The sequence below is a fragment of the Saccopteryx bilineata genome, chromosome 5 (genome assembly GCF_036850765.1).
Source record: "Saccopteryx bilineata isolate mSacBil1 chromosome 5, mSacBil1_pri_phased_curated, whole genome shotgun sequence".
Classification (NCBI taxonomy): domain Eukaryota; kingdom Metazoa; phylum Chordata; class Mammalia; order Chiroptera; family Emballonuridae; genus Saccopteryx; species Saccopteryx bilineata.
This window is the reverse complement of record NC_089494.1, coordinates 265,923,178-265,948,891: the sequence shown is the minus strand read 5'-3', so window position 1 is coordinate 265,948,891 and position 25,714 is coordinate 265,923,178. Positions and strand designations below refer to the sequence as shown.

General features: G+C 59.3%; 2 protein-coding genes across 10 annotated transcripts; one reads left to right on the top strand and one right to left on the bottom strand.

Moving 5' to 3' along the window:
• Positions 1 to 1,732: 1,732 nt before the first annotated feature.
• IDUA (alpha-L-iduronidase) lies at positions 1,733 to 18,011 on the top strand. 3 transcript variants are annotated; one of them, XM_066233915.1, is made up of 14 exons: positions 1,733 to 2,011; positions 2,801 to 2,941; positions 14,237 to 14,322; positions 14,507 to 14,614; positions 14,830 to 14,925; positions 15,211 to 15,413; positions 15,524 to 15,703; positions 15,812 to 16,028; positions 16,284 to 16,496; positions 16,618 to 16,739; positions 16,816 to 16,941; positions 17,021 to 17,097; positions 17,538 to 17,638; positions 17,757 to 18,011. In XM_066233915.1, the coding sequence occupies exons 1-14, from the start codon at positions 1,839 to 1,841 to the stop codon at positions 17,861 to 17,863; spliced, it is 1,950 nt and encodes a 649-aa protein (XP_066090012.1). In that variant the 5' UTR covers positions 1,733 to 1,838; the 3' UTR covers positions 17,864 to 18,011. The 3 variants fall into 3 exon arrangements, with proteins under 3 accessions (XP_066090012.1, XP_066090014.1, XP_066090013.1); XM_066233917.1 differs by lacking the exon at positions 1,733 to 2,011 and having other exon boundaries at positions 2,844 to 2,941; positions 14,159 to 14,322; XM_066233916.1 differs by lacking the exons at positions 1,733 to 2,011; positions 2,801 to 2,941 and adding an exon at positions 9,209 to 9,596.
• SLC26A1 (solute carrier family 26 member 1) lies at positions 2,936 to 11,668 on the bottom strand. Of its 7 annotated transcripts, none has more exons than XM_066233910.1 (4): positions 11,559 to 11,668; positions 10,967 to 11,211; positions 5,916 to 6,527; positions 2,936 to 5,333 (listed from the first exon to the last, which is right to left on the bottom strand). In XM_066233910.1, the coding sequence occupies exons 2-4, from the start codon at positions 11,186 to 11,188 to the stop codon at positions 3,807 to 3,809; spliced, it is 2,361 nt and encodes a 786-aa protein (XP_066090007.1). In that variant the 5' UTR covers positions 11,189 to 11,211; positions 11,559 to 11,668; the 3' UTR covers positions 2,936 to 3,806. The 7 variants fall into 7 exon arrangements, 5 of the variants coding, with proteins under 5 accessions (XP_066090007.1, XP_066090006.1, XP_066090008.1 ...); XM_066233909.1 differs by having other exon boundaries at positions 11,373 to 11,620; XM_066233911.1 differs by having other exon boundaries at positions 11,474 to 11,620.
• Positions 18,012 to 25,714: the final 7,703 nt, after the last annotated feature.

Below are 25,714 nucleotides of genomic sequence, written 5' to 3'. Positions count from 1 at the left end.
CGACCGGGATCCACCCAACATGCTCACCAGGGGGCAATGCTCTGCCCATCTGGGACGTTGCTCTGTTGCAACCAGAGCCACTCTAGCGCCTGGCAGAAGCCACAGAGCCATCCTCAGCACCCGGGGCCAACTTTGCTCCCATGGAGCCTTGGCTGCGGGAGGGGAAGAGAGAGACGGAGAGGAAGGAGGGGGGGGTTGGAGAAGCAGATGAGCACTTCTCCTGTGTGCCCTGGCCAGGAATCGAACCCAGGACTCCCGCACGCCAGGCCAATGCTCTACCGCTGAGACAACTGGCCAGGGCTGGACCTTCATTTTTAAAGCATACATTCTGCTGGCTTTAGAATTCCAAGTTTGCAGTCATTTTCTCTTAGGACGTTGAGGTTTTCGTTTCATGGCCAGCTGGTCTTGGTGGCCAGTTACTGTAGATGGTCAAGGTGGCAGGCCTCTGCCCTGCTGCCCTAAGAGCCCACATCATCATCATGGGCTTCACAGCACTTCCTGGTTCTGTGGCTGATGTCTCCCATCGCTTTTAGAAAATTACCAGCCCCTCTCTCTTCAAACACTGTTGTGTCACCAACCTAAGGGACACTGGCTGACTGCAGGGTGGCGAGGCTCGGCTGCTGAAAGGGGTTATGCAGGGACAGACTGGATCAGTGGTAGTCAACCTGGTCCCTACCGCCCACTAGTGGGAGTTCCAGCTTTCAGGGTGGGCGGTAGCAGAGCAACCAAAGTATAAATAAAAAGATAGATTTAACTATAGTAAGTTGTTTTATAAAGATTTCTTCTGCCAAACTTAGCGAAAATCCGATATAAAGTACTTGGTAAGTAATTATTATTATATTATTTAATTTGCTGTAACTTGGAATTCTAAATCCAGCAAAATGTATGCTTTAAAAATGAAGGTCCAGCCCTGGCCGGTTGTCTCAGCCTTATAAATTTTATAAAGTAAAGTTACTTCCCTACTTTATAAATCACCATTACTGTGGAACTGGTGGGCGGTTAGAAAAGTTTACTACTAACAGAGATGCAAAAGTAGGCGGTAGGTATAAAAAGGTTGACTACCCCTGGACTGGATGTTAAGTGGTCTGAAATGTATGACCTACTCAGGAACAGGCAGTTTAACATGTAAACATTCACACCAGGACCCCTCCACTCACACCCACCTCATGCTACCCCAGTCTACTATAAATGAGCATCTGGCTTCTCAGAGGCAGCTTGTCTCCGACCACAGCCCCCTAAACCCAGGGGTCATCTTTGACTTTGCTCTTCCCACACATCCAATCTATCAGCTGATCCTAGTGTCCAACGTGTGACCACCTCTCCCCACCAGCCGAGCCAGTAAGCAGCCCACCTGACTTGCCCAGTAGACACTTCCCGGCCCCCAGGGCACCTTCTGACGCCGCCACAGAACGGCAGCTCACCCTCGTGCCGCTGACCAGAGGAGTGGGCTTCTAAGGGCCCCCACGCATGGCCCGCGGGGCAGAGCTGACATCCTGGTGGGCGAGGAAGGTGCGCGGGAGGAACTTCCCTGTGGAAGCAGCAACCCACCCCCAGCGGCTGGAGCAGGGCGGGACCTAACCAGAACTGGCCAGCCCCGCCCACCTAAGGCCGCCACGCCCACCTCCTGACCTCTGTCCACTCCCCCCCACCCGGCCCACCCAAGCCCCGCCCCAGGCCCAATGTCTGGGCTCCAAGGATCCGCCCCTCGATGGAGGTCATGTGGCGCGCGACCCGGAGGCGGAACCGGCCGGCGTGGCGCCGATCTCGACTCCGACCGGGATCGCAGAGGACCCCGGAGGCCTGCAGGAGCCGAGGGTACCCCCGCGCCGCGCCCAACCATGCGCGCCCGGGCCGTGCGACCCCCTGGGTCCGGGGCCTTGCTGCTCGCGTTCCTGGCAGCGCTGTTGGCCGGATCCCCGACGGTCCTGGCTGAGGCCCCGCACTTGGTGCGTGTGGACGCGGCTCGCGTGCTGCGGCCCCTGAGGCCCTTCTGGAGGAGCACTGGCTTCTGGTGAGCGCCACAAGCGGGGAAACGGGCTGGAGCGGTCCAGTTCGCCTCTGTCCCGCTGTGCGCTCCTCTTTACACAGGGCTGCGTTCCGGGCTCCGGGGCCTCTGGTACCCCCTTGACGCCGCCGTGAAGGGACCCGTAGGCTCCTACACCCATTCCGCGCAACAGGCGCTGCCTACACCGACTCCTCTGGGGCCCACCCTGTCGGAGTGCGGTCTCCTCTCTGTCCACTGGCTCCGTGGGGTGTCACAGGGGTTCTCTATCTGAGGGAGGACCCCGTGTGGGGAAGGCCTGCGGCCAGGCCCTGAGTTTGCCTGGGGGTTGAGCCCAGGCCTTGGGATTGGCTGTGGCTCAGGACACTTCTTTCAGCACACCAGAACCCTCCCCCAGTGGGCCGGCCCAGGAATTGAGGATATCCCGGCAGGGGGAACTGTCCCCTGTACTTGCCTGCCCCTCTCCCTGTATGTCCCTGGCTCCCTCCGTGTCAGACTTTTGATCTCAGATTTGCAGCCGGTGAGGCGAGGAGCAGGGTGGGGGTGTGGTCCTCTCTCCTCTGGGAGCCCCTGATGCCTACAAACATGAGACTTCATAACATTTCTAGTGGTGGGAGTTGTTTTATTCCATCAAGGACAGGATAACTCACTGGCAGACCCTCTCCAGTCTGTCCGCTGAAGCCTGGTGTTCCAGGCGGGTCCAGGTCCTGGCTTTGTAGGTGCGGGATGTTAGATGTGACTGCCCTGTGGGCTGTGCCCATGGGGACTAATGCCCCCACACCCTTGTTCTGTCCCCAGCCCCCCACTGCCACACAGCCAGGCTGACCAGTATGACCTCAGCTGGGACCAGCAGCTCAACCTAGCCTATGTGGGTGCTGTCCCTCATGGTGGCATCAAGCAGGTCCGGACCCACTGGCTACTGGACCTCGTCACAGCCAGGTAGGTGTCAGAGAGGTGAAAGCCTGGGAGTGGCCGGGCAGAGCCCACTCTACAGAGCTGAAGACCATGTTGGCTGTGGAGGACAGCACAGTGCACACTATGGGAGGGGCACAGGGGAAGGAGCCGTCACCCCGACACTTCCTAGCAAAGCGCCCTGTGGGGAGGGGAGGAGGGAGGATGTCCTCCCTGGCTCACTGGGACCATGGGTGCTGGGGTGGCCCCAGGACCAGGCACAGCTGGCGTCCTGCTGGAGGTAATCCTGGAGGCTCAGGGAAGGGCTGCCCTGGCGTCATGGCTGGACCGGCTCCGATGAGCGTGCCCACATATGCCCTGTGTCGGGTATTCATAGGTCCGGCCTTGCGGGAATGCTGTGCCCGAGGGCCACGCCGAGGTTGCATTGATCACGTCACCTTTGGCCTTGCAAGGCCCAGCTGGGGCCTAGGCACAGAGTGTAAGGACCACTTGGGTTTGTGTGTTAAGGGGTTTCCAGAGACACAGGGATCCTCACACCTCTGTCCAGAGCTGCCAGCTCTCACCAGGTGGTGTGGAGGCTGCGGGGGGGGGGGGGGTGTGTCAAAGACCAGTGTCTTTTTTGGCATCCTGAAGACCACATGATTGGCTCAGGGCGCTTGTTCAGATAGGATGGTAACACTGTCAAATGGCCCCCATGGACACATAGCACCACGCTCTAGCTCTGCCCTGTGCTGGCATTTGTTTTAAAGGCTCCCTTGCCCCTTCAGGGAGGAGATGGCACCCATGCCCCCAGAAAGAATCGGTCTGGCTGGTTGGTAGTGTGAGGACAGTGCCTCACAGAGCACCTGCGTGAGCTCTGGGAGGGAGCAGGGTCTGGGCCATGCTGCCTCCACTAGGGTGAGGAGACAGTGGGCACTTGCTCCCTGTGGTGGGCTTGGGCCGCCTGCACAGCATTGTGCACGCTGTGGAACAGCTGCCCCTCATCCACGTCCCCCTGACCCTCCCCGAAGAAGTTCCCTCTCCTCAGGGCGTCCCTCACTGAGGGGCTGCAGCAGGCCAGGAGCAGGGCAACGCCCAGGGCCTTGTAGTCTCTGCGCAGACCCTGCAGTGTGGCCAGCCCAGCTGCGTCCAGGAACAGCAGCGGGGCGCAGTCGATGACCACCGTGTGGAAGCCGGCTGCCATGGGCACCAATGCAGCCGTGTTGCTCACTGGGCCCTGGCCCTGGTCCTCGATGGGGTCTCCCTCACTGACCCCTGCTCCCGGGCCCTGCTCCTTCCTCCTGGCCACTGCATGCCCAGGGTCCAGCCCCGTGAGGTTGTAAAGGGACCTCAGGAAGAAGTCCTTGTTGGCGTAGCAGAGCGGCCCAGCAAAGCGGAATACACGCACCCCAGGCTCGGGGACAAGATCTTCGAACTCCGCAGCATCCTCGTAGAAGCCGGAGCCCCCGATGCGGGCGAGCAGGGCAGCACGTGGGCGCTGTACGCGGCCGGCCAGGATGAGCAGTGAGAGGAGCAGACCCCCTAGCAGCCCGGCCTCGGAGCTGACCAGCACGCAGGTGGCTGCAGTGGCGACCCAGACCAGCGCATCGGCCCGGCTGAACCGCCACAGCTTCGGGACGTCCCTCACCTTGCGCAGGGCCCCCCGCAGGCTGACGACGATGACACAGGCCAGCACGCTCCGCTGCAGGTCCTGGAACAGTGGTGCCAGCACCAGCAGCACCAGCAGCACCACGGCGGCACTGACCACGCTGGACAGCTGTGTGCGGCAGCCGGTGGCCGTCTTCACCAGGGTCTTGGCCAGGGCAGCGCTGGTGGCAAAGCAGTGGAAGAAGGCTGGCAGCACATTGCAGCAGCCCAAGGCCAGCAGCTCCTGGTTCGCCCGCACAGAGTAGCCGTGGCTGCGGGCGAACATCTCTGCCAGCGAGATGGAGAAGGCAGAGCCCACGAGGGCCAGGGGCACAGCGTCCAGCGCCACACGCCGCATCAGCCCGGGGTCTGGCACCCGTGGGGCCATGAAGCCAGTGGGGATGACACCGGCCACACTGGAGCCAAAGCGTGCATGGAGCTGCCCAAAGTGGGAAACAAGAGTGGCCGCCACGATGACCAGCAGTTCCGTGGGCAGGGGCATCTTCAGGCGGTGCCGGCATCGGTCCGAGAGCTCCTTGGCGGCCAGCAGCACTGCCAGGCACACGGCACTGGTGAGCACATCACACAGGTTGGCCTGCCCGGCGTTACGCAGCAGGCTCAGCCACGTGCTGACCACCATGCCCAGCCCCTGGTGCCGTGGGACCTGCACACCCAGCAGGTGTTTCAGTTGGGAAGTCAGGATGGTTACTGAGGCCCCCATGGCAAAGCCATCGAGCAGCGGCTGTGAGAGGTAGGCAGACACAAAGCCCAGCCGGAGGATGCCCATGAGGACCTGTGGGCAGAGTGTCAGAAAGGGAGCCAGCTGTTGCGGCTGGAAAGGGTGGCAGCAGTGCAGGGCCTGACCAGCACGGGAAGGAAGCTCCTCCTCCTGCCCCAGAAGTGGCACTGCCCCCTCCCGGGAGACTCGGAGTCCATGGGAGGGTGACACAGTGTCGGGAGGGAGGGACAGGCCTGGTACAAGAGAAGGCCAGGAACGGGGAGGCCATGGCAAGGCAGGCAGCCCTCTCGAGTCCCACCCGGGACAGTAAGCCTCAGAAGGCCATGTGGGCCAGTCAAGCATGTCTGAAGCTGAAGCCACACTCCGGCTACCTATCCCTGCCCAAGCTGCAGCCGGCAGACAGGTTCCCGGGCCCTGGACACCCTCAGCCTCGCAGGTGGTCCGTCCTGGGGCACCATCTCGGGCCTGCCTCTGCCTGCACCTTGGTCTGTCCTATTCTTGTGGTTAAACCCCCTGTCCTCGGAGGCCCCAGCCTTGTGCTTCCCCCAGGCTGGGCCCTTCCAGCTGGGCAGTGAGCACCTGAGCGGGGCTGCTCCCAGCATCTCAGCGGCACCTCCCCTGTGGCCGGCTACTCACCTGGTAAATCCCGACCACCAGGGTGAGAGCGGTGGCGACGCGGATGGCGTAGCAGTCCCGCCCGCAGTCCTGCATCCCGAGCGCCAGTGTGCCGGCTGAGGCGTTGAGGGTGCTGCTGTTGTCCCTGGGCCCTCGGACCTCCTGGGCGGAGTCAAAGCCAGCCAGCAGGAGCTCGCGGTCCACCACCTGCCCGACCATCAGGCAGAGCAGGCTGAAGATGCCCACGGAGACATGGCGGGAGGTGCCCAGGAGGAAGTAGATGAGGTTCGCGAAGAAGGACGTGTAGAGGCTGTAGATGGGCTGCAGGCCTGCCAGCAGCGAGTAGGCAATGGCCTGGGGCACCAGGATGATGCCAATGACCAGCCCAGACATGACATCGCCCGGCAGGTCCTCCCGCAGGCGATACCTGCACAGCCAGTGCGTGGCGGGCAGCAGGTCGTGCACCAGCGCACGGGCCCCCTGCACGCTGCACACACAGCTCTGCCGCAGCCGGGCCTTCAGCCTTTCACGCAGGCCTGGGGGCGCCGGGCGCTGCCTGCGGACCAGCACCGGTCCCTCACCCCGCTGCTCAGGGGACACCTCCATCCTGGGGTGCCAGGCCCTTAGGAAAAGCTGCCACAGAGAAGTGGGTGTCAGCGCTGGGACAGTGGGATGCCATCACAGAGACCCGGATATATACGTAGCCAGAACCAAGCTCCCTGCACCCCACCCACCTTCCTGTCCACACGCAGGTCCAGCCCTCACCTCGCACCCCTCTCCAGACCACCAAGGTCCCCTCTTCACTGCGGGCCCTTGAGGATGCAGAGGCTGGAGGAAGACCTTGCAGATGCCAGGACCCCAGATCAGTGGAGGGAGAAGCAGTTGGACAGCCGCACTTGCTACCTGCCAGGTCCTTGTGGCAGAAGTCCTGGCACTTGCTTTGGGAGTGACCTCTGCAAGGCCAGCAGTCTGTTCTGACCTCAAAATCCCCATTTCAAGTGTGAGGCAGCTCTCCTGGGTTTTGCTTCAAAGCACAGGCACCCTGTGCAACACGGGAGCTGGACTGTGCCCACTGCCCAGCCCTACCTGGCCTCTAACTCAGAGCGCTCAGCTGTGCGGAGTTCAGCTCAGACTTAGGCTCTGGAAGTTCCCCTCATGGGACGTGGAGCCTGGTCACTCTGCTGCCTGCTGGACAGCACTGCACGCTGGTCCAGGACCTGGGGCCTGGCTGTGCCGGGGGGGGGGGGGGGGGGGGTGGAGGGCAGGGAGTGGTGCCGGCCTGGCGGCCGGAGGCGTGTGCAGGTGAGCACAGCAGCCCCTGTGGACTCAGGCTGTGGCTGTGCCCTTTAGAGGATAGGTGAGAGCCATGTTTCCTTCCTCTGAAGATCTGCCTGTGCCCAAGGGCCCCCGAAAGAAGCCTGTCTTGTTCCTCTATCCAGGGGGTCAGCCTCTGATGCGGCTGAGTCCTCCAGAGACGTCACCGTCTTGCACAGGCCCTGGCATGACTTACCTCACGCGCTCAGTGGCTAGTGACAGGCCCAGCCCATCTGTCCTCTGTAATCAGGGTCTGCTGGCTGGCTGGACCCCCAGAGCCCTCTGGCTCGTGTTGGTGGGAGGGGGACGCAGGTAGCAGGGCTCTGGGTCTGGGACCGGCAGGCAGTGCTTACTTGTTAGTCTCTGATTGCTGGGCTGGGCTGGGCTGACGGGCTGGGCTGGGCCAGTTGTTAACTTATTTACGCTAAAGATTGCTGAGTCACATGTTTCCCCCAGACAAATATTACCTCCGGACAGTTGTACTGTAATTAGAGGCTCACGACTAGTTACATTATGTAGCCTCTGATAAGCTTCCAGACTCCCAGGACAGGGCTGTAGGTGCAGGACAGGGTGGGCCCAGGCAGCAAGGGGCTAGGAGGGCATGATGCTTGGGTTCTAGTGCCCTTGGGGGAGGCCAAGGCTCAGGGGCCCAGCCTGTCCCAGGAGGGACACAGAACATGTGACCTGTCAGCTCTGAAGCCGAGCGCCCTGGCCCCTAGGACCCTAGAGGCTGGGCATGGGTCAGAGGGGATCAGACGAGAGGCCAGTCTTGTCCCATCCCCGGACTTCCCCCCGGTTCTGACAGGAGATAGGTTTGGTCCACACTGGGGCATGGGCAGCGGTGTCCTGGGCCTGTTGGGTGTCCTTGTGTGGAAAGGCTGCTGTGTGTGTGTTTGTACTGCTGAGGGTCAGAGGGCTGAGAGGCATCAAGCTTCTCTTACTGTTACTATCCAGGTGTGCCCGTGCTGTGGGGCACGGGTCTGGGGTCTGTCCCCTAGAACCTGACCTCCCGGATTCCAGCCCGGCCCTGAACCCCTGTGACTGGCAGGTCCTGGCTTCCCTGCACCCGCGTCTCTCTGAGGAGGAAGGACCTGCCTCGCAGAGCTAGCGTGGGTTAACGAGTGCTCTGCATGGTTCCCCTTGTGCCCCACATGTGGTAAAGGCGAGCTGCTGCTTTTACACTGATTATTCGAACCTCAGTCCCCGTTTTTTTAAAATTTTTGTTTTTTTTTTACAGAGTCAGAGCGAGAGTCAGAGCAAGGGATAGATAGGGACAGACAGGAACGCAGAGAGATGAGAAGCATCAATCATCAGTTTTTCGTTGCGGTTCCTTAGTTGTTATTGATTGCTTTCTCATATGTGCCTTGACCGCGGGCCTTCAGCAGACCGAGTATCCCCTTGCTCAAGCCAGCGACCTTGGGTTCAAGCTGGTGAGCTTTGCTCAAACCAGATGAGCCCGCACTCAAACTGGTGAACTTGGGGTCTTGAACCTGGGTCCTCCACATCCCAGTCCAACACTCTATCCACTGCACCACCGCCTGGTCAGGCAGTCCCCGTTTTTTTAAATGAAGGAATGGGTGCCTGACTGGTGGCGGCACAGTGGATAGAGCATAGGCCTGAGATGCCGACGACCCGGGTTTGAAACCCCGAGGTTGCTGGCTTGAGCACAGGCTCGCCGTCTTGAGCCTGGGATCATCGACATGATTCCATGGTCGCTGGCTTGAAGCCCAAAGTAGCTGACTTGAGCAAGGGGTCACTGGCTTGACTTGAGCCCCCTCAGTCAAGGCACATACAAAATGCAATCAATGAACAACTAAGGTGCCACAACTATGAGTTGATTCATCTCTCTCCCTTCCTGTCTGTCTTTCTCTGTCTCTCAAAAAAATAAAGAAAAGAAAAAAGGAGGGAGGGTGGGAGGGAGAGAGGGAAGAGGAAAGAAAAGAAGGAAGAAAGAAAGAAAAAATGAAAGAAAGGGGGGAAGGAAGGAGGGAGGGAGGGAGGGGGGAGAGAGAGAAAGAAAAGAAAAAAAGCAAGCAAGCAGGGGATGGGTGAGAGGGGTCCCTCCCATGGCAAACCAAAGCCCCAAGTGCTGCCCCATCCTGGAGGTGGTGGCCCCTTTGGTGGCTGGAAGGCTAAGCTGACTTGGGCTGCTGTCCTCAGAGGCCCTGGCCCTGGCTCAGCCCTGCTTCTCTTGTTCTGACAGGAGCTGCTAGGCTCTCAGGTGGAACTAAAATGAAGAGTCAGCTGCCCTGCAGAACTTCATTCTCCCAAGACAGGAGACAGTGAGAGGTCAAGGGCTCCCATCCAGGCCCCTCCACACTCAGCCCTGCGGGGAGCCAAGACCAGGGGCTGTGGTTTACTGGCCCACTGGTCAGAGGACAGCTCAGAGTGAGTCACGGCAGTTCAGGGCTCAGACCCCAGCGTGTGTGTGTGTGTGTGTGTGTGTGTGTGTGTGTGTGTAGGGGGGGGTGTGCAGAAGGGAGGGCAGCTACTGAGGAGCCATCAAACTATCTCCTGGCCCAGCTACCAAAAAGGGGAGATGATGAAACTCCCCAGGTGGTCCCTGTGGGCAGAGATCGGGGTTACCGGGCGGGGCCTTGTTGCCCCTGGAGTCTGGGTCCACTGGGATGGGAGACCGGTCTGGAGCTAAGCAGCATAGAGGACTTCTGGGTGCAGACACGGGCATGTGGGCTGGCAGTGACGGGGCCTGGTGCTGGGACAGGAGAGCGCAAGGGGTTATTTGAGGGAACCCTCATCTATGGAGTGGCTCCTCCTCCCTCTCAGGAAGTGGGACAGGACTTCCAGGGGCTGCCTGGGTTTGTAGCGCCTGTGGTGGGATTCTGGGCAGGTGGAGATATTTCGGGGAGAGCCGTTTTCAGTGCACACAGCACACAGCGCTCCCATCCTGTCAGCTGCCGTGGGGCCTGGGCTTGCTGTCCCTGGTGGAATAGGTGGAGCCTGATATTCTCCCCAGCTCTCACTCAGGCTGGGTGTCTGAAACAGGTGGTGAAATACAATTGAAGTCACATCTTTGAGAGAATTGCAGGACCCCTAGGGTCTCGCACTCAGGTACCCACAAACCTCCCGCCTTCTGTCTGCTTCTCTGTCGTGTAGGCAGTGCCGTGACCACCCTCTGATCTGACCAGGCATGTGGGCAAGTGTCCAGGGGAGGATGCTGAGGCCCACTCTGGCCCCACCCCTCCCCGGGGGCCCACTGAGCTGCAGGCTTCTGTGCTCTGGGCAGATGCTGGCGTCTCCAGTGCCTTCCACCTGCTGCAACCACCCCCATCGGCCTTCTGCCCATTCTCTGCCACACCCACATGGTTATTTCCTTAATATTTGCCTTGAAGTCGTGGTTTTAAATGGTTAAGTACACTTATTTGAAAGGAAACATTGTATCCCTACAAGCGAAGAGGCTGCCGGACAGCCGTTTGGTTTTCGGTGCCGCGGGCGCGCGCTCGCGCCTGTGCTCCGGGGTTCCAAAACAGAAGGCCCAAGCCGGGCAGCTCCGCCCCACACCCTCCACTCCCATCCCAAGACCGCAGACCGGGCTCATCCCTGCCAGCACGCGTGGCCCTTTCCCCGAAACCCCCAGCTATGGGAGCGCGGAGCCTTGGTCCCCACCAAACACAGAACCGGTCCGCCCCACGCACCCTCTGGCGCGCGCCCCTACTGCCGAGCACGCGCGCGCGCGCGGCTCGATCCTCACACCCCGTGCAACTGCCCCAGATCCCCGCTCCGCGCACCCGAGCACTCACCAAACCCGGGCGCAGCCCAGTCCTCACCACGAACGTGCACAGACCCAGGGGTGGGTGGGCTCTGGTGCCCCCGACTGGCCGCAGGCGCGCGGTGAAGGAGGTCGTTGTGCAATAGCTTCCGACTCGGCCCACTTGCGGGAGGCGACTGCTGATACCTCGAGCCCGGGTTCGCCCCGTGCAGGGCGCAGAATGGAGGAGGCCTGGGGGTCCATCGGTAGCCATGTCTGCGTCTGTGACCCAGGACTCTGCAGGGGGAGTGCTGGGGTGGGCTGCCGCACTTCACCTTACTGCTCAGCCCCTGCCTAGAATGTAGGACAACGTTTCTCCTCCCAAACAGGCCGAGGCACAGCCAGTTGGGCCCAAAGACTGCTCTTGGGTTCCTACCTTCCACCTTCGGGGTTCCTACCCTCCACCTTCGGGTTTCCTAGCTCCCAGGGGAGATGTACTGGCCCTCAAGGGTAACCCTGGTCACCAAGACTGGCGCTGACAGCAGACATCTAAGTTTACCCAGTGACAGGCTCGGACACCAGTGCCACTGGGGCTCCACAGGTAGTGCCCTCTGGCCCAGGACGGAGCAAGGACCAGTATTTACAGAGGCTTGCCATGCCCCGGGTGCTGTGGGCCCCGTGCATAGGGATCTGGAGAACCTTCTGTGCCTTTACTTTGTACTTGGTCACCACTTGCATCTTTTGTATCTCCCCCACCTGTGGGACTTTGGAACCGTCTGCTGCAAGCATTTAATTTTTACCCATGTTAAGTTTTATTTCTTTGCTACAGGTTGTGACCTTTGGATGGGAAGGGAAAGAGGGGAGGGGTGGATCCTCACTATGTACATTCCTGTCCTTCTGGGTCCCTGTACAGAGGGGCCAGCAAGGGCCAGCAGTTGGGAGGAGCAGAAGGCTGCTTTGTGTAGTGGGTGGCCTTTGAAGGCCAGGTCAAGGCTCTGCCTAGACAGGGACGGTGGGGGTGGGGGAGAGAAGGGCCTGGAAGAGCAGTGTTGGCCTGTCCAGAGCTTCGCTGTATTTGGGAGACAGAGCTGCATTGTCCAGGCTGTGGCTTGGAATGGAGATAGACCAAGCTGCTTAGAGCATGATCCATCCACGGTGACTCCTCTCTACCCCTCCTCCACTGACCCACATGCAGGACAAACCTGGTTGCCACATTGCAGACCATCTTGCCTTTTCCTCCTGCCTTTGTCCCTCAGATCTGTGAGTACACCAGGCATGTCCTCAAAGGGAAGCCCTAGACCTTCTGCCAACCCACATGCCTGTGCTCCTCACAAGGTGACACTCAACCTGGGCCAGCTGCTGCTTACCTGCCCCATGTCTTGCTGGGGCCTGCCCAAGGACCACCAGCTTCCTCCCAACACCAGGTCCACCGTTGGACGTCCACCTTCACATCAGCAAATCTGAGACCTATCTTGCTGTCTTACTGCTGGCTTATTCCTTTCTGCCTCTGCCGCCTGCACCCCTACCTGCCAAGCTGCTAAGGCGAAATCCAAAGGCTGTGCTGGACCTCCGCCCCCCCCCCCCCCGCCCCCTATAGCTCATCTGAATCTATCAACAGATGCTATCCCCTCTACCTCATCAACCCATCCACTTAGCCCATCCTTGTCTGGACACCACACCTTCCCCTGGGGGACCTCTTCTGGCTCCAATTAGCCACCACTGAGATCCTTTCAAAACATGGCAAAAGCAAGACCATGAGGACAGTAAAAAGATGTGCTTGTCAGGAGCTTGGGGTGGAGGAAAGGATGAACAGGTGAGGATTTTAGGGCACTGAAACTACTCTGTATGACACTATACATGTCAGGATACATCTTTCCAAACCCACAGCATGCACACCACCAAGATTGACCCGATTGTACACTATGGACTTTGGGTGATAATGATGTGTCAATGTCGTTTCATGGACTTTCACAAATATTCCTCTGGTGGGGATGTTGATTGATGGGGAGTCTGTGCAGGTATGCAGGCTGGGCACAGGTGGGGGCAGAAAAATCTCTGTACTGCCTTCTCAATTTTGCTGTAAACCTAAAACTGTTGTAGAAAATAAGCCTTAGAAACAAGCAAGCCCAAGAAGTCATTGAGTCTCTGATAGGGCTTTCATTTCACCCTGAGTCAGGCTCCCTCTTCACTGTGGTTACAGGGCTGGTGTGACCTCATCTCACACTCACACCCTCATTCTGCCCCAGATCTACTAGCTGCCCTTTTTTAAAAATTATTATTTACTTATTTACAGAGACAGAGAGAGAGTTAGAAAGAGGGACAGACAGACAGGAACGGAGAGATGAGAAGCATCAATCATTAGTTTTTCCTTGCGCATTGCGACACCTTAGTTGTTTATTGATTGCTTTCTCATATATGCGTTGACCGTGGGCCTTCAGAAGATCGAGTAACCCCTTGCTTGAGCCAGTGACCAAGCTTGGGTCCAAGCTGGTGAGCTTTTTGCTCAAACCAGATGAGCCCACACTCAAGCTGGCAACCTCGGGGTCTCGAACCTGGGTCCTCGGCATCCCAGTCTGACGATCTATCCACTGCGCCACCGCCTGGTCAGGCTACTAGCTGCCTTTTTGTCATTCAGTTACCATGAGTTCATATCTGCCTCAGGACCTCTACACATGCTCTCTCGTCTGTACCTCCCTCCCCCCCAGGCCCTCCTGTTACTGGCTTGTCCCACTACTTGGAGGTCCTGGCTGTTGCTTTGGAAAGGTCCTTCCTTCCTGACCCTTTGCTCCTGGTCACATCCCCTTCCCAGCAGTTGCCTGATGGTGCCCGTTCCCTTTCAGAACATGAGCCCCGAGGGAACTGGGCCCCAGTCTGGGATGAGTGCAGGGTGAGGAGGCTGTCTTCTGCCTTTTTTGTCTATATTGCCTCTTGAAGTGTAGGAGTGGGGACAGGGGCTCTGGCCTCCAGGGGGCACAGAGAAGCAGGTCCCGTCAGGCTCTTGTCCACAGCTCCTACTCCAAATCAGCTGTCTGCAGGATGCCTGTTCTCCCCTCCCCCATCCTGTTGTACCTTTCCGGAAGACCTGCCTGCCTACCCCACCTCTGAGCCCCCGACAGCTTTAGGGTGTGAGTTCCAGGATAGCCACCAGTTCATACCAGGTTGTGAATGATATGATTCCACGGCTGATGTTTTCCAAGGGGAGAGGCTTATGAGTCTGGGTCTGAATTCTTATGGCACTTTGTAGATTCTCTGCCTGCTTGAATGTGGCCACAGTTCCAGCCCAGGGCTGCCTGTTTCCACCCTGACACCTTGTATTCTACAGAAGGTTGGCTGGTCAGGGCCTGAGCTACAACTTCACTCACCTGGATGGGTACCTGGACCTTCTCATGGAAAACCAGCTCCTTCCTGGTGAGTGGCTAGCCCCAACCTCTGCCCACCAGGTGCCCTCTCTCTGTGACCTGGCCCCTCTGGGTCCTCACTGGTTGCTCACCCAGGATCGGCCTTGGGGCTAGTGGGTAGGGCTTAGGCCTGGGGGAACATGGGGACTATGTGGGTGGGTTGGCAGCAGAACGGCCCCCCTCCTGTGTTGCAGGCTTTGAGCTGATGGGCAGCCCCTCTGGACACTTCACCGACTTTGAAGACAAGCAGCAGGTGTTTGAGTGGAAGGACCTGGTCTCCCTCCTGGCCAGGAGATACATCGGTGGGTGAGATGGGGCAGGGCTGAAGGGATGGGGGCGGGCTCCTGGGCTAGCTGCCCTCGGCATCACCTCAGCCTGCTCACCGATGGGGGGCAGAATCACAAGAATCAGACAGGGCCCACATCCGAACCCCCAACCATGGGCGCCTCTGCCTGGGAGTTGGGACGGGCATTCCCGTGCCCCAGGGGAGGACACCACTCCCGACCCCACTCTGCAGACAGGTATGGACTGGCGCACGTTTCCAAGTGGAACTTCGAAACGTGGAATGAACCGGACAACCAAGACTTTGACAACGTGTCCATGACTATGCAAGGTGGGCGGGGCCTCCCGGGTTCTGAGGGGCTGAGGGGCGGGGCCTCCCGGGTTCTGAGGGGCTGAGGGGCGGGGCCTCCTGGGTGCTGAGGGGCTGAGGGGCGGGGCCTCCTGGGTGCTGAGGGGCGGGGCCTCCCGGGTTCGGAGGGGCGGGGCCTCCTGGGGGCTGAGGGGCTGAGGGGCGGGGCCTCCCGGGTCCTGCGGGGCGGAGGGGCGGGGCCTCCTGGGTCCTGCGGGGGGGGGCGGAGGGAAGCACGTGTCTGTGGACTCCCGGTCCCTCTGCTAGGCTTCTTCAACTACTATGACGCCTGCTCTGAGGGGCTGCGTGCGGCCAACCCGGTTCTGCGCCTGGGCGGCCCTGGGGACTCCTTCCACCCACCACCACACTCACCGCTGTGCTGGGGCCTCCTGGGGCACTGTCACAACGGCACCAACTTCTTCACGGGGGAGGTGGGCGTGCGGCTGGACTACATCGCCCTCCACAAGAAGGTATGGCCACTCCACCGGCCCTTCTACTGGCCCTCGGGAGTGGTTCAGGGTGGTCTTAAGGGTGGACACTGGTCATGCTGAGGGTGCTGACGTTGAGCTGCTGACCACAGGGCTCGGGCAGTTCCATCCACATCCTGGAGCAGGAGAAGATAGTCATTCAGCAGATACAACAGCTGTTCCCCAAGTTCGCCGACACCCCCATTTACAATGATGAGGCGGACCCCCTGGTGGGCTGGTCCCTGCCGCAGCCTTGGAGGGCTGAGGTGACCTATGCTGCCATGGTCGTGAAGGTGGGCTCGCCCCCAGGATCACCTGCCAAGAGCGGTCTATCCCCACCCCGGCCCCCGCAAGGGGAGGTGGAGGCAGGAGGCTGAGGTCCCAGCTGTCGGTGCCCACAGATCATCGCGCAGCACCAGAGCCTGATGGTGGCCAACAGCAGCTACAGGGTCCGCTACGCGCTGCTGAGCAACGACAACGCGTTCCTGAGTTACCACCCACACCCCTTCTCCCAGCGCACGCTCACCGCTCGCTTCCAGGTCAACAACACCTGCCCGCCCCATGTGCAGCTGCTGCGCAAGCCTGTGCTCACCGCCATGGGACTGCTGGCCCTGCTGGGTGAGCCTCGGGTCTGCCTCCATGTCGCTTCGGAGCTGGAAGCACAGGGACCGCAGAACACACCCTGGGCGCAGGCATCCTTGCGAGGACTGTTATTCCAGGCCCTGAGGAGGCAGGGGAGCCCCATAGATGTGGTGTGACAGGGCCCTCCTGGTGGGGAACCCCAGTGGAGGGGAGCAAATGGTGGGAGGCCACGCCCTGGGTGGAGAGAGGGGTGGCAACCTCCGTGTGGTGACCACCGCCCCAGCCCCGCAGACGGCGAGCAGCTCTGGGCCGAGGTGTCACAGGCTGGAGTGGTGCTGGACACCAACCACACTGTGGGCGTCCTGGCCAGCGCCCACCGCCCAGTTGGCCCCGCAGATGCCTGGCGCACCACGGTCCTAATCTACGCCAGCGATGACACCCGCGCTCACGCCAACCGCAGTGTCCCCTTGACCCTGCACCTGCACGGGGTGCCCCTGGGCCCCGGTGAGCAAGGGGTTCGGGGGGGGGGGGGGTCGAGGGATTTGTCCCCAGGGTGTGTGTGGGGCGGGGCGGGGCCTGGAGGAGGCGGGCCCGAGAGGCGCGGCTCCAGTGTCCAGCTCCGCAGGGCTCGTGTATGTCACGTTGTACCTGGACAACCGGCTCTGCAGCCCCCACGGCGAGTGGCAGCGCCTAGGCCGGCCAGTCTTCCCCTCGCCAGAGCAGTTCCGGCGCATGCGTGCAGCCGAGGTCCGCAGACCGGGTGAGGTGAGGGGCGGGGCTGCGCCCAAATTCCAGTGCCCTGAGTACCCGCCCCTGTTCCCAGGACCCAGTGGCCACCGCGCCGCGCCCCTTCCCCGCCGGAGGCCGTCTGACATTGCGCCCAGAGCTCCCGCTGCCCTCATTGCTGCTGGTGCACGTGTGCGCGCGCCCGGAGGAGCCCCCGGGCCAGGCAAGTGGTAGTCCTTCCCAGTCCACCCCGGCTTTCCCCGTCCACTCGCCCACCAGTCACGGTGCCTCCCTCCTCCCAGGTGACCCGGCTCCGCGCTCTGCCCCTGACTCGCGGGCAGCTGCTTTTGGTCTGGTCCGATGAGCGAATGGGCTCAAAGTGCGTGAGTGTGGTCGCTTCTGTACCCCTGTCCCTGTCCTGCATGCGCCCGTTCTTCCTCACCCACGTGCTTGCTCCCAGCTCCCCTGGGTCGCAGTGCTTCTGGTCACTCCACTGTGGCCTTCAACTGCACCTCCATCCTCACCACCCTGAAGTTCACGCAGTTTTCCCCTCACACACCTGCCCCCACTGTACGCACAGATAGCTCATGACATCACCCCTGCCTGATACAGAGTGGGGGCACCTACAAGGGACATTGCAGGTGACAGTTGGGCTCCAGCCCCCTCCCCTCAATGTGGCCTGTCCTGTTTGCAGGAAGAGTGCCCAGGGCCCCCGGGAGGAGCCAGGAAGGGGGGTGGAGAGGGTGGGGCTCTGGGAAGGCCCCGTGGGGCCTAACCACCTGGACCTCAGCCCTGGTCCTCCTGGTTGATGCTCTCCAGGTGCCTGTGGACATTTGAGATCCAGTTCTCCCCAGATGGTCAGGTGTACACTCCCATCAGCAGGAAGCCGTCGACTTTTAACCTCTTTGTGTTCAGCCCAGGTGTGTCTGCCAACAACTCGCTGTGGGGTGGGTTATGGGGCCACGGGAAGCCTGAAGTCAGGAGCCTGTAGGAATTTGGGGTGAGCTCAAGAACACGCATTTGCCTTTGTGTCTCCAGACACGGCTGTTGTCTCTGGCTCCTACCGGGTCCGAGCAGTGGACTACTGGGCCCGGCCAGGCCCCTTCTCAAACCCTGTGCAGTACCTGGAGGCCCCTGCCCGGTGAGGGCCACTGATATCCAGTGACTCTGAGCCTGTGCTGACCAGCTGGCTGTATCATCATCAGGTGTCTGTCGGTGGTCAGCTCTATTCACCCACCCCCTCACCCCCTCACCGTCTCCCGTAAAGTGTCTTTACACACCTTGGTCTTGGAGTTGTCTTCTGTGGGCAGACGCTGGAGCAAGCCTTCCTTCCCTCCCTCCTCCCTCACACGTGGGTGCTGGGGTGGGAAGCGGACTGAGCTGCTGGAGGAGGCTGAGGTGCAGCTGCCCCACCCTGCTGGGGTCTCTGGTGGCACCAAGGGGGCAGCAGGCCCCCTTCCCACCCCACTTTCTGCCCGGAGGGGGGTCCACTTTCTGAGGCCCAGATGGGCTGTCCCCCCTGCACCTTGCCAGGTGGGGGTAGGGTGGGCTCCAGGCTGCCTGGCCCAGCAGCAGAAAAGGCCAACACTAGGCTGTGCCCACCTGCATGGACATCCTGGTTCCATATCTGGGCTCAGAAGGAAACAAAATGGCATGCTCAGATGAAGCCAAATTGGGGACATCTGTAGAGTTGTGGACGGGGGGTAGGAAATCCACAGGGGTGGTATAGAACCCCAGTCCCCCACCCCCACTGCCCCCCAGGCAGACAGAACAAGGGAGGAAACACTTCCCGGTACAGACACAGGAAGGTGTGGAGGGCTCACCTGGGCAGGAGCAGAGAGGCCTAGAATCCCCGAGAGTGGAGTGGAGCGTGTGGAGGTCCAACCCGTCTCCTCCCTCTCTCCACCTCCTCTGGGCTGTCCCGGACTCGAGTGGGGAAGGGAATGGGTCTGAAAGGGCAGACAGAAAACAAAGCCCAGTCTACCCCTCTGGCTCCCCCATACTGCCTGCCCAATGTCTATGTGAAAAGCTCAGGGGCCACCAACTGCCTTGTCATGGGTGGGAGAGGTCCATTCTGTCCTATGTCCATCTGAACCCCAAAGCCAACACCTATTCCCCATGCCCCTTTCCCTATGTGGGTTTGGGAGACCTGTGTCTTTGTGGGACACTATGGCCCACTGACCACTGCAGCCACACAAGGCTTTCTGTGCCCACCACAAAGCCCTGTCTTAGTTTGGGCGGACATAACAAAATACCACAGTCTAGGCGGCTCAAACAACAGAAATTTACCTTCTCGCAGTGCTGGAGGCTGGAAGTCCGAGAACAAGGTCTGGGCAGACATGGTCCTTCTGAAACCGCTCTCGGGCTTGCAGACAGGGCCTTCTCCCCGTGCCTGTCCATAAGCTGACATCTGCTTAGAAGGCCTCAGTCACATGGGAGTCGGGCCTACCCTCATGACCTCATTGTCATCAACTCTTCAAAGGTCCCATATCGAAATATGACGACTTCTGAGGTGCTGGGGGTTAGAATTTCAACATTTGAACTTTGGGGGACACAGTTCAGCCCACAGGCCCTGACCTGTTTGGTGTCCGGTTCTATCACCCCAGCAGTAAAGTAGAGCCTCTCATTCACCTGTTGGTTCTGTGGGCAGAGGACCCTTGGTGGGCAGGGTCATCTCAGCTTCCCGCTCACTGGTAGGGGTCTGGGTCCTCTGATAGACGGAATCCTTCCTTGGACAGCGGGACCTGAAAATGTGCTGAGCAGATATCCCACAAGGCAGTGAGGGGTGTGGTGGGTGGCCACTCCCCTTCCCCTCCTTCCTGGCCCTGCGTACTCTGGCTTTTGGCAAAACAACATCACACGTTCAAGGCTGCCTCTGAGCGGTGAGCTGACCCCTGTCGTAAGATGGACCACCTCCTTTGGAGGTCACTGTGGCTCCAAAGGGGTCATCTGCACTCCAGCCCTCTGTCCCCAGGCTGTAAGTCACCATCTGCACTGCGGTTGTGGCTTCCGTGTCGTCAGGGGGCCACCAGGCTGCTGGTGCGTCCTCATCTTCTGACCACACTGACTGGTTAGCTTTGGCCTTTGCTGGTTTGGGATTAGGCTTGGAACTGTGCCAAGACCAAGGAAAGATGGCGTGATTTGCTTATGCACAGCCTCTGTCCCTGCTGCCACAGCCTCTGTCCCTGCTGCCACAGCCCCTGTCCCTGCTGCCACAGCCTCTGTCCCCGCTGCCACAGCCCCTGTCCCTGCTGCCACAGCCCCCTGGCACTTGGGCTCTGGCTATGAGAGTGTCCCACACAGAGGGACTGCTCCTCAGGTCCACGGAGTCAATGGGACGCAGCACCCTCTCTGTGCCTCCCCCCTGACTCCTGTGTCCTCAAGTGTCCCCACCTTGCACATTCTGCATCTTGCCAACTGGTCAGCCTCTTGGTGCTGCCCATTGTTGAGCCATACTTGGGCCAGATCTGTCACCTTGGTTCTGCCCACTGAGACGCGGGTGTAATGTTCACGTTGCCCATAAGCCCCGTTTGCACTCTGACCTTCTGCCTCCTGCAGCTGACAGTTCAACAGCCCAGGGGAGGGCGAGGGAGGCAGGCACTTCAGCAGAGCTGAAATCTGTCCAACACATGACTCATTTTAGGACAGAATGCTGTGTGCACTCGGCTCTCACTGGATGTTTGGGTCACTCAACCATGCGGTAAACCGGGTCAGACGGTTCCCAGAGCTTAGCTGCAAGCCTGAGAGTTTATTTTCTTTTAAGTGAGAGGAGGGGAAATAGACTCCTGCATGCACCTTGACCTGGATCCACCTGGCAACCCCCGTCTGGGGTTAGAGTACCTGCAGTCCCCCAAACTTACAGCCCCACCGAGCACTGTGCCTCTCAGAAGCCGGCGGTGTAAGGTACAGCGACGTAATCTCATTTTTTTTTTATTTTTTTTTAATTGATTTTTAGGGAGGGGGGAGGAAGGGAGAGAAATAGAAACAGACAGAAAGAGAAAGAGAGAGAGAAACATTGACCTTGTTCCACCTACTCATGCCATCATTGGTTGATTCTTGTCTGTGTCCCGACCGAGAATCAAACCTGCAACCTTGGTATCGGAACAACGCTCTAACCAACTGAGCTACCTGGCCAGGGCTTGTCTCACTTTAAATAGGATGTGGCAGCACTTCCGACAGCCTGGGATGCCTGACACTTCCCCGGAGGCTCCTGCCTTCAGGGTGTGAGCATGCGGTCATCCCTCGCCCGCTCAGTCCAGTCACCATGGTGGCATCGAGGAGACCAAGCTCTCTGGATCCTGTTAAGACAGCAGGAGAGTTGGTGCCATCAAGGCAGACGGTGAAAATGTGCTGACGTGTCCCTCTTATGCGGCGGCAGAATGCTTTCCGATTCCTTCCTTGCAAAGGACAGAAGAGAAAGCATTTGCAGGTCACCTGCGTATCAGGTGTCATGGCCATGATTTTCTCCAGTAAAGACACTGCACCCAGACCTCAGTCATGACTGGTGTCACCACGGGCTACCTTGTGGTCATCTGTCATTCAGCACTAATGGGTCAAGTTATACAGAGAACACAGAAGGAAGGAACCCCCCTGCCTTTCCCGTGTTTCTGATGTGAGAACTATTACTCTCTGCAGCTTCCCCGTGGAGGGGAAGGTGGGGGCCAGGACGTGGAGGAGCAGGACCGGGGATTTCCCTCAGCCTCCCCCCACAGCTTGGGGCCAATGCTGGGATGCCACCGTGGGTTAGGTGTGACCGTTGCCCCATGTGACAGCGATGATGGCTGTCCAGTGTAGAGTCAGTATACAGTAACCCCAGGAAGTCCGTATTTCCCTCACAGCCTCCCTCCACAGCTTGGGGCCAATGCTGGGATGCCACCATGGGTTAGGTGTGACCCCATGTGACAGCGATGACGGCTGTCCAGTGTAGAGTCAGGATACAGTAACCCCAGGAAGTCCGTATTTCCCTCACTGCAGCCAGTCACCTAAAGATGGCCCCAGGTGACCCTGCCATACTTGGGGAAATGCCAGCGACTACAGTGTGGGCTCTGTTTAGGATCTGCCCTCCCTCATCATGGGCTCTGGGTCCATGAACCAGCTTAGGTCTGGTGACTGGACACAGGCCCCAAAGCCACAGTGACGAGCGTCAGAGCTGCAGAGCTGCCCCAGTCGGCCCCTCCTTCCTGCAGAGCTTGGGAAACTCTCCTGTGCCTCGTTCCCTGGGACCTGGCACACAGGCGGTCATCTCGTGTGAAACAAGGGCCCCTGAGTGACCATTGCCTCAGAGACACTGTGTGTGGGGGTCACCTGGGTCTTGTTAAGACATAGGCTGGACTGTTTCAGAAGGAGAAATGCACCCCCATGTTTATGGCACCATTGTTCACAATAATGAAGATCTGGAAACAGCCCAAGTGTCCGTCAGTGGACGAGTGGATTTAAAAACTTTGGTACATATATACTATGGAATGATGACTCAGCCATAAGAAATGATGACATAGGATCATTTACAACATGGATGGACCTTGATAACGTTATAGTGAGTGAAATAAGTAAATCAGAAAAAACTAAGAACTATATGATTCCATACATAGGTGGGACATAAAAATGAAACTCAGAGACATGGACAAGAGTGTGGGGGTACAGGGTGTGGGGAGGGAAGGAGCACAAAGAAAACCGGATAGAAGGTGATGGAAGATAATTTGACTTTGGGTGATGGGAATGCAACATAAGCAAATGTTAAAATAACCTGGAGATGTTTTCTCTGAACATACGTACCCTGATTTATCAATGTCACCCATTAAAATTAATTTTAAAAAAAGACATAGGCTGGACTCGGCCTGGTGCTCCTGCTGTCCCCAGGAGCACTCATTGGGACACAGCTGCTGGCTGGGGTGAAGCCAGCACCCAGTCTGGTGACCTTGAGCTCCACGCCCAGGGGCTCCGGCTGGCCCGGCAGACACGGTCTCGGTGGCTGCACCCACACCTGTGCTGTGTGTGCAGTGATTAAGGTCACTGCCCTGCCGCCCAGGCTCCTGCCAGAACCCCCAGCAAGGTGGGGGTGCCACCAAGGCCATGATGAGGTCCAATCTCCTTTCGGTTCTGGAGGCAGAGGAACGGCCCAGGCGCAGACATGACAGGCTGGGGTCTCTTGGTGAGGGTCTCTTGCCCATCCGCTCCCATATCCTGCCGGGTCTCAGGGAGTCTGTCCCTCCCAGGTCTTGCAAATTGTTACTCCTCAGCCAACAAGGGTCTCGGCCAGGTCCGGCCCTCTGTTGGCTGAAGCACGGAGACACCTCCCTTCTGTAGCCCAAGCTCTCAGTTTCACCTCTTCCCTTTCAAGGGAGAAGGGGGGATGCTCAGACTTCACAAGCACGGCTGTTGCCATAGCAACCAGCCTCTGCCTTCCACCTGCCCTCTGCCAGCTGCAGGGTCACTTGAGTAATCAGGACGCCATTTCCCACCGGGCAAGGTTACCCAGTGCCAGAACCCTTGTGCAGGGTCTGTGTCCTGGTGCCACCTCTCGTCCTGATGGCCCACGCTCAGAGCCCCACACTCCAGTAGGACTTTCAGTGCAGGGACTAGTCACTGGGGGGTCAGGGAGCCTCCCAAGGCCTGGGGCAGTAGGGCGGGCATCACCCCTCCCAGATGTGACAGAGGAAGGGAGGTTGTTGCCCCACAAGCCTGACACTCTAACCTCCTGCCCTGACTTCCAGGGTGTGCACGGAGCAAACCCAGCGGAGGCCACAGGCGGAAGAGTCAGGTGCCCCACATGCCAGGTGCAACCTGGGCCCTTCTCAGGGCTCCAGTCAGGTGCCCCATATGCCAGGTGCGACCTGGGCCCTTCTCAGGGCTCCAGTCAAGTGCCCCATATGCCAGGTGCAACCTGAGCCCTTCTCAGGGCTCCAGTCAGGTGCCCCATATGCAGAGGAGAAGGGCTGTCCTGGCATGGTGGTGGCTGGCCCACAGCCCAGAGGTGCACTGGGTCAGCTTGGGCAGTGTAAGATGTGGCTGGAGTCCGGCCTCTGGCACGATGAAGCCCCTTGTGTGCATACCCTTTCCAGGCCGCGAGAGGCCCTGGGTACAGCTGCTGGGGTTCATGTGCTTCTACCGTCCACCGAGATGTTACCACACAGGAGGACAACTGCCCTTCCCTCTTGGGGTACAGCCCAGCACCAGGTCAGAAATGGCTCCTGCAGCCTCCCGGTTGAGGGGTCTCACCGGGTTGGCATGGGGCAGGGGCCTTCTCCCTGCTGAGGCTGAGGCAGCCTGTGGACACCCCTGCTCAGCAGCCTGAGGAGGGCAAAGCCCCATTTCCTGCCCCCTATGCCTGGCAGATCCCCTTTTCCTGGGGCCCCGGTTCCAGCTTGTACAACAGTGGCCCCTCCAGGTGACGTCGTCATAGGCACCATGCAGGAGGGTGCTGTGGACGCCAGCACTGCCCCCAGCTCCCACCCCAACCACTGCCTTGGGGCAGAGCCACAGAGAGACCCAACAGAAAACACCCTGGGTCAATGACAGCTGCAGGTCCTGCTTCTCCACTGGGGAGGCTTGTCCACCCACCAGTCCTGGTCAGGACGGCCTGGCCCAGCAAGTGTCCTACACTTGCCTTGGGCAGGTATCTGCAGGGGGGGGGCCCAATCTCAGCAAGAGTGCTGGTCAGCCCTGGAGCTGGCAAAGACCTGCTTAACCGGTTGCCCTACCCAGTGGTCGGGCCCAGAGCTCTGGCCACATTTTGTGATAGGCGATCATGAAGCAAGGGCAGTGTCACAGGCCCACACCAGATGAGCCCTGTGGGGACAGCTGATCATCAGAAGGGGACTCCAGGTCAAGGTAAGACCAGGAGCCTGTTCTTCTGAGCTCACCCCTCACAGGGGTGGGCGTGGGGCCACTCAGCCCTACACGTCTGTGGCCAAGAGTAAGTGGGTCTTGGTCCTTCCTAACGGTGGAGCCCAGGAATGAGAGGCTTGTGCTCTGATGAGGGAAAAGACCCGGTGAAATTCTGAGGTTGAAATGCAGGTCAAGGAGAGAATGTGGAACCAAAAGAGGTCGTTTGTGCATTAAAAGTCCAAAATGACTTACACTGACTTAGGACACCCGTGCATTTGCTGGGCAGGCACTGGTGGAGCGTCTGTCTGGGCTGCCCAGCACCGCGGCCACCTTCCCAGCTGAGTAGAGACCTCTCTTCTTCCTAGACAACACCTTGACTAAAGTTTAATCCACACAACAAACTGCACTGTTTAAAGCATTACAATTTGCCCTGGCCGGATGGCTCAGTGGTAGAGTGTCGGCCTGGCGTGCAGAGGTCCCGGGTTCGATTCCCGGCCAGGGCACACAGGAGAAGCGCCCATCTGCTTCTCCACCCCTCCTCCTCTCCTTCCTCTCTGTCTCTCTCTTCCCCTCCCGCAGCGAGGCTCCATTGGAGCAAAGATGGCCTGGGCGCTGGGGATGGCTCCTTGGCCTCTGCCCCAGGCGCTAGAGTGGCTCTGGTTGCAACAGAGCGACACCCCGGAGGGGCAGAGCATCACCCCCTGGTGGGCAGAGCGTTGCCCCTGGTGGGCGTGCCGGGTGGATCCCAGTTGGGCGCATGCAGGAATCTGTCTGACTGTCTCTCCCCGTTTCCAGCTTCAGAAAAATAATAATAATAATAATAATAATAATAATAAAGCATTACAATTTGATTGGTTTTGACATGTTTGCGTCATGGAACTGTGACCGTCAGCTATGTAGCGAACATTTCTGTCTTCTCATGAACCCCCCAACCCCCAGGCAGCCCCGCTCTGCCTCTAGACCAGAGAGCTTTTCTCAGGATGCTGTGCAAACACCATCACACTGTCTATACTCTCTAACTCAGTGGTCCCCAACCTTGTTTGGGTCATGGACTGGTTTAATGTCAGAAAATATTTTCACGGACCGGCCTTTAGGGTGGGACGGATAAATGTATCATGTGACCGAGACAAGCATCAAGAGGGTCTTAGACGGATGTAACAAAGGGAATCTGG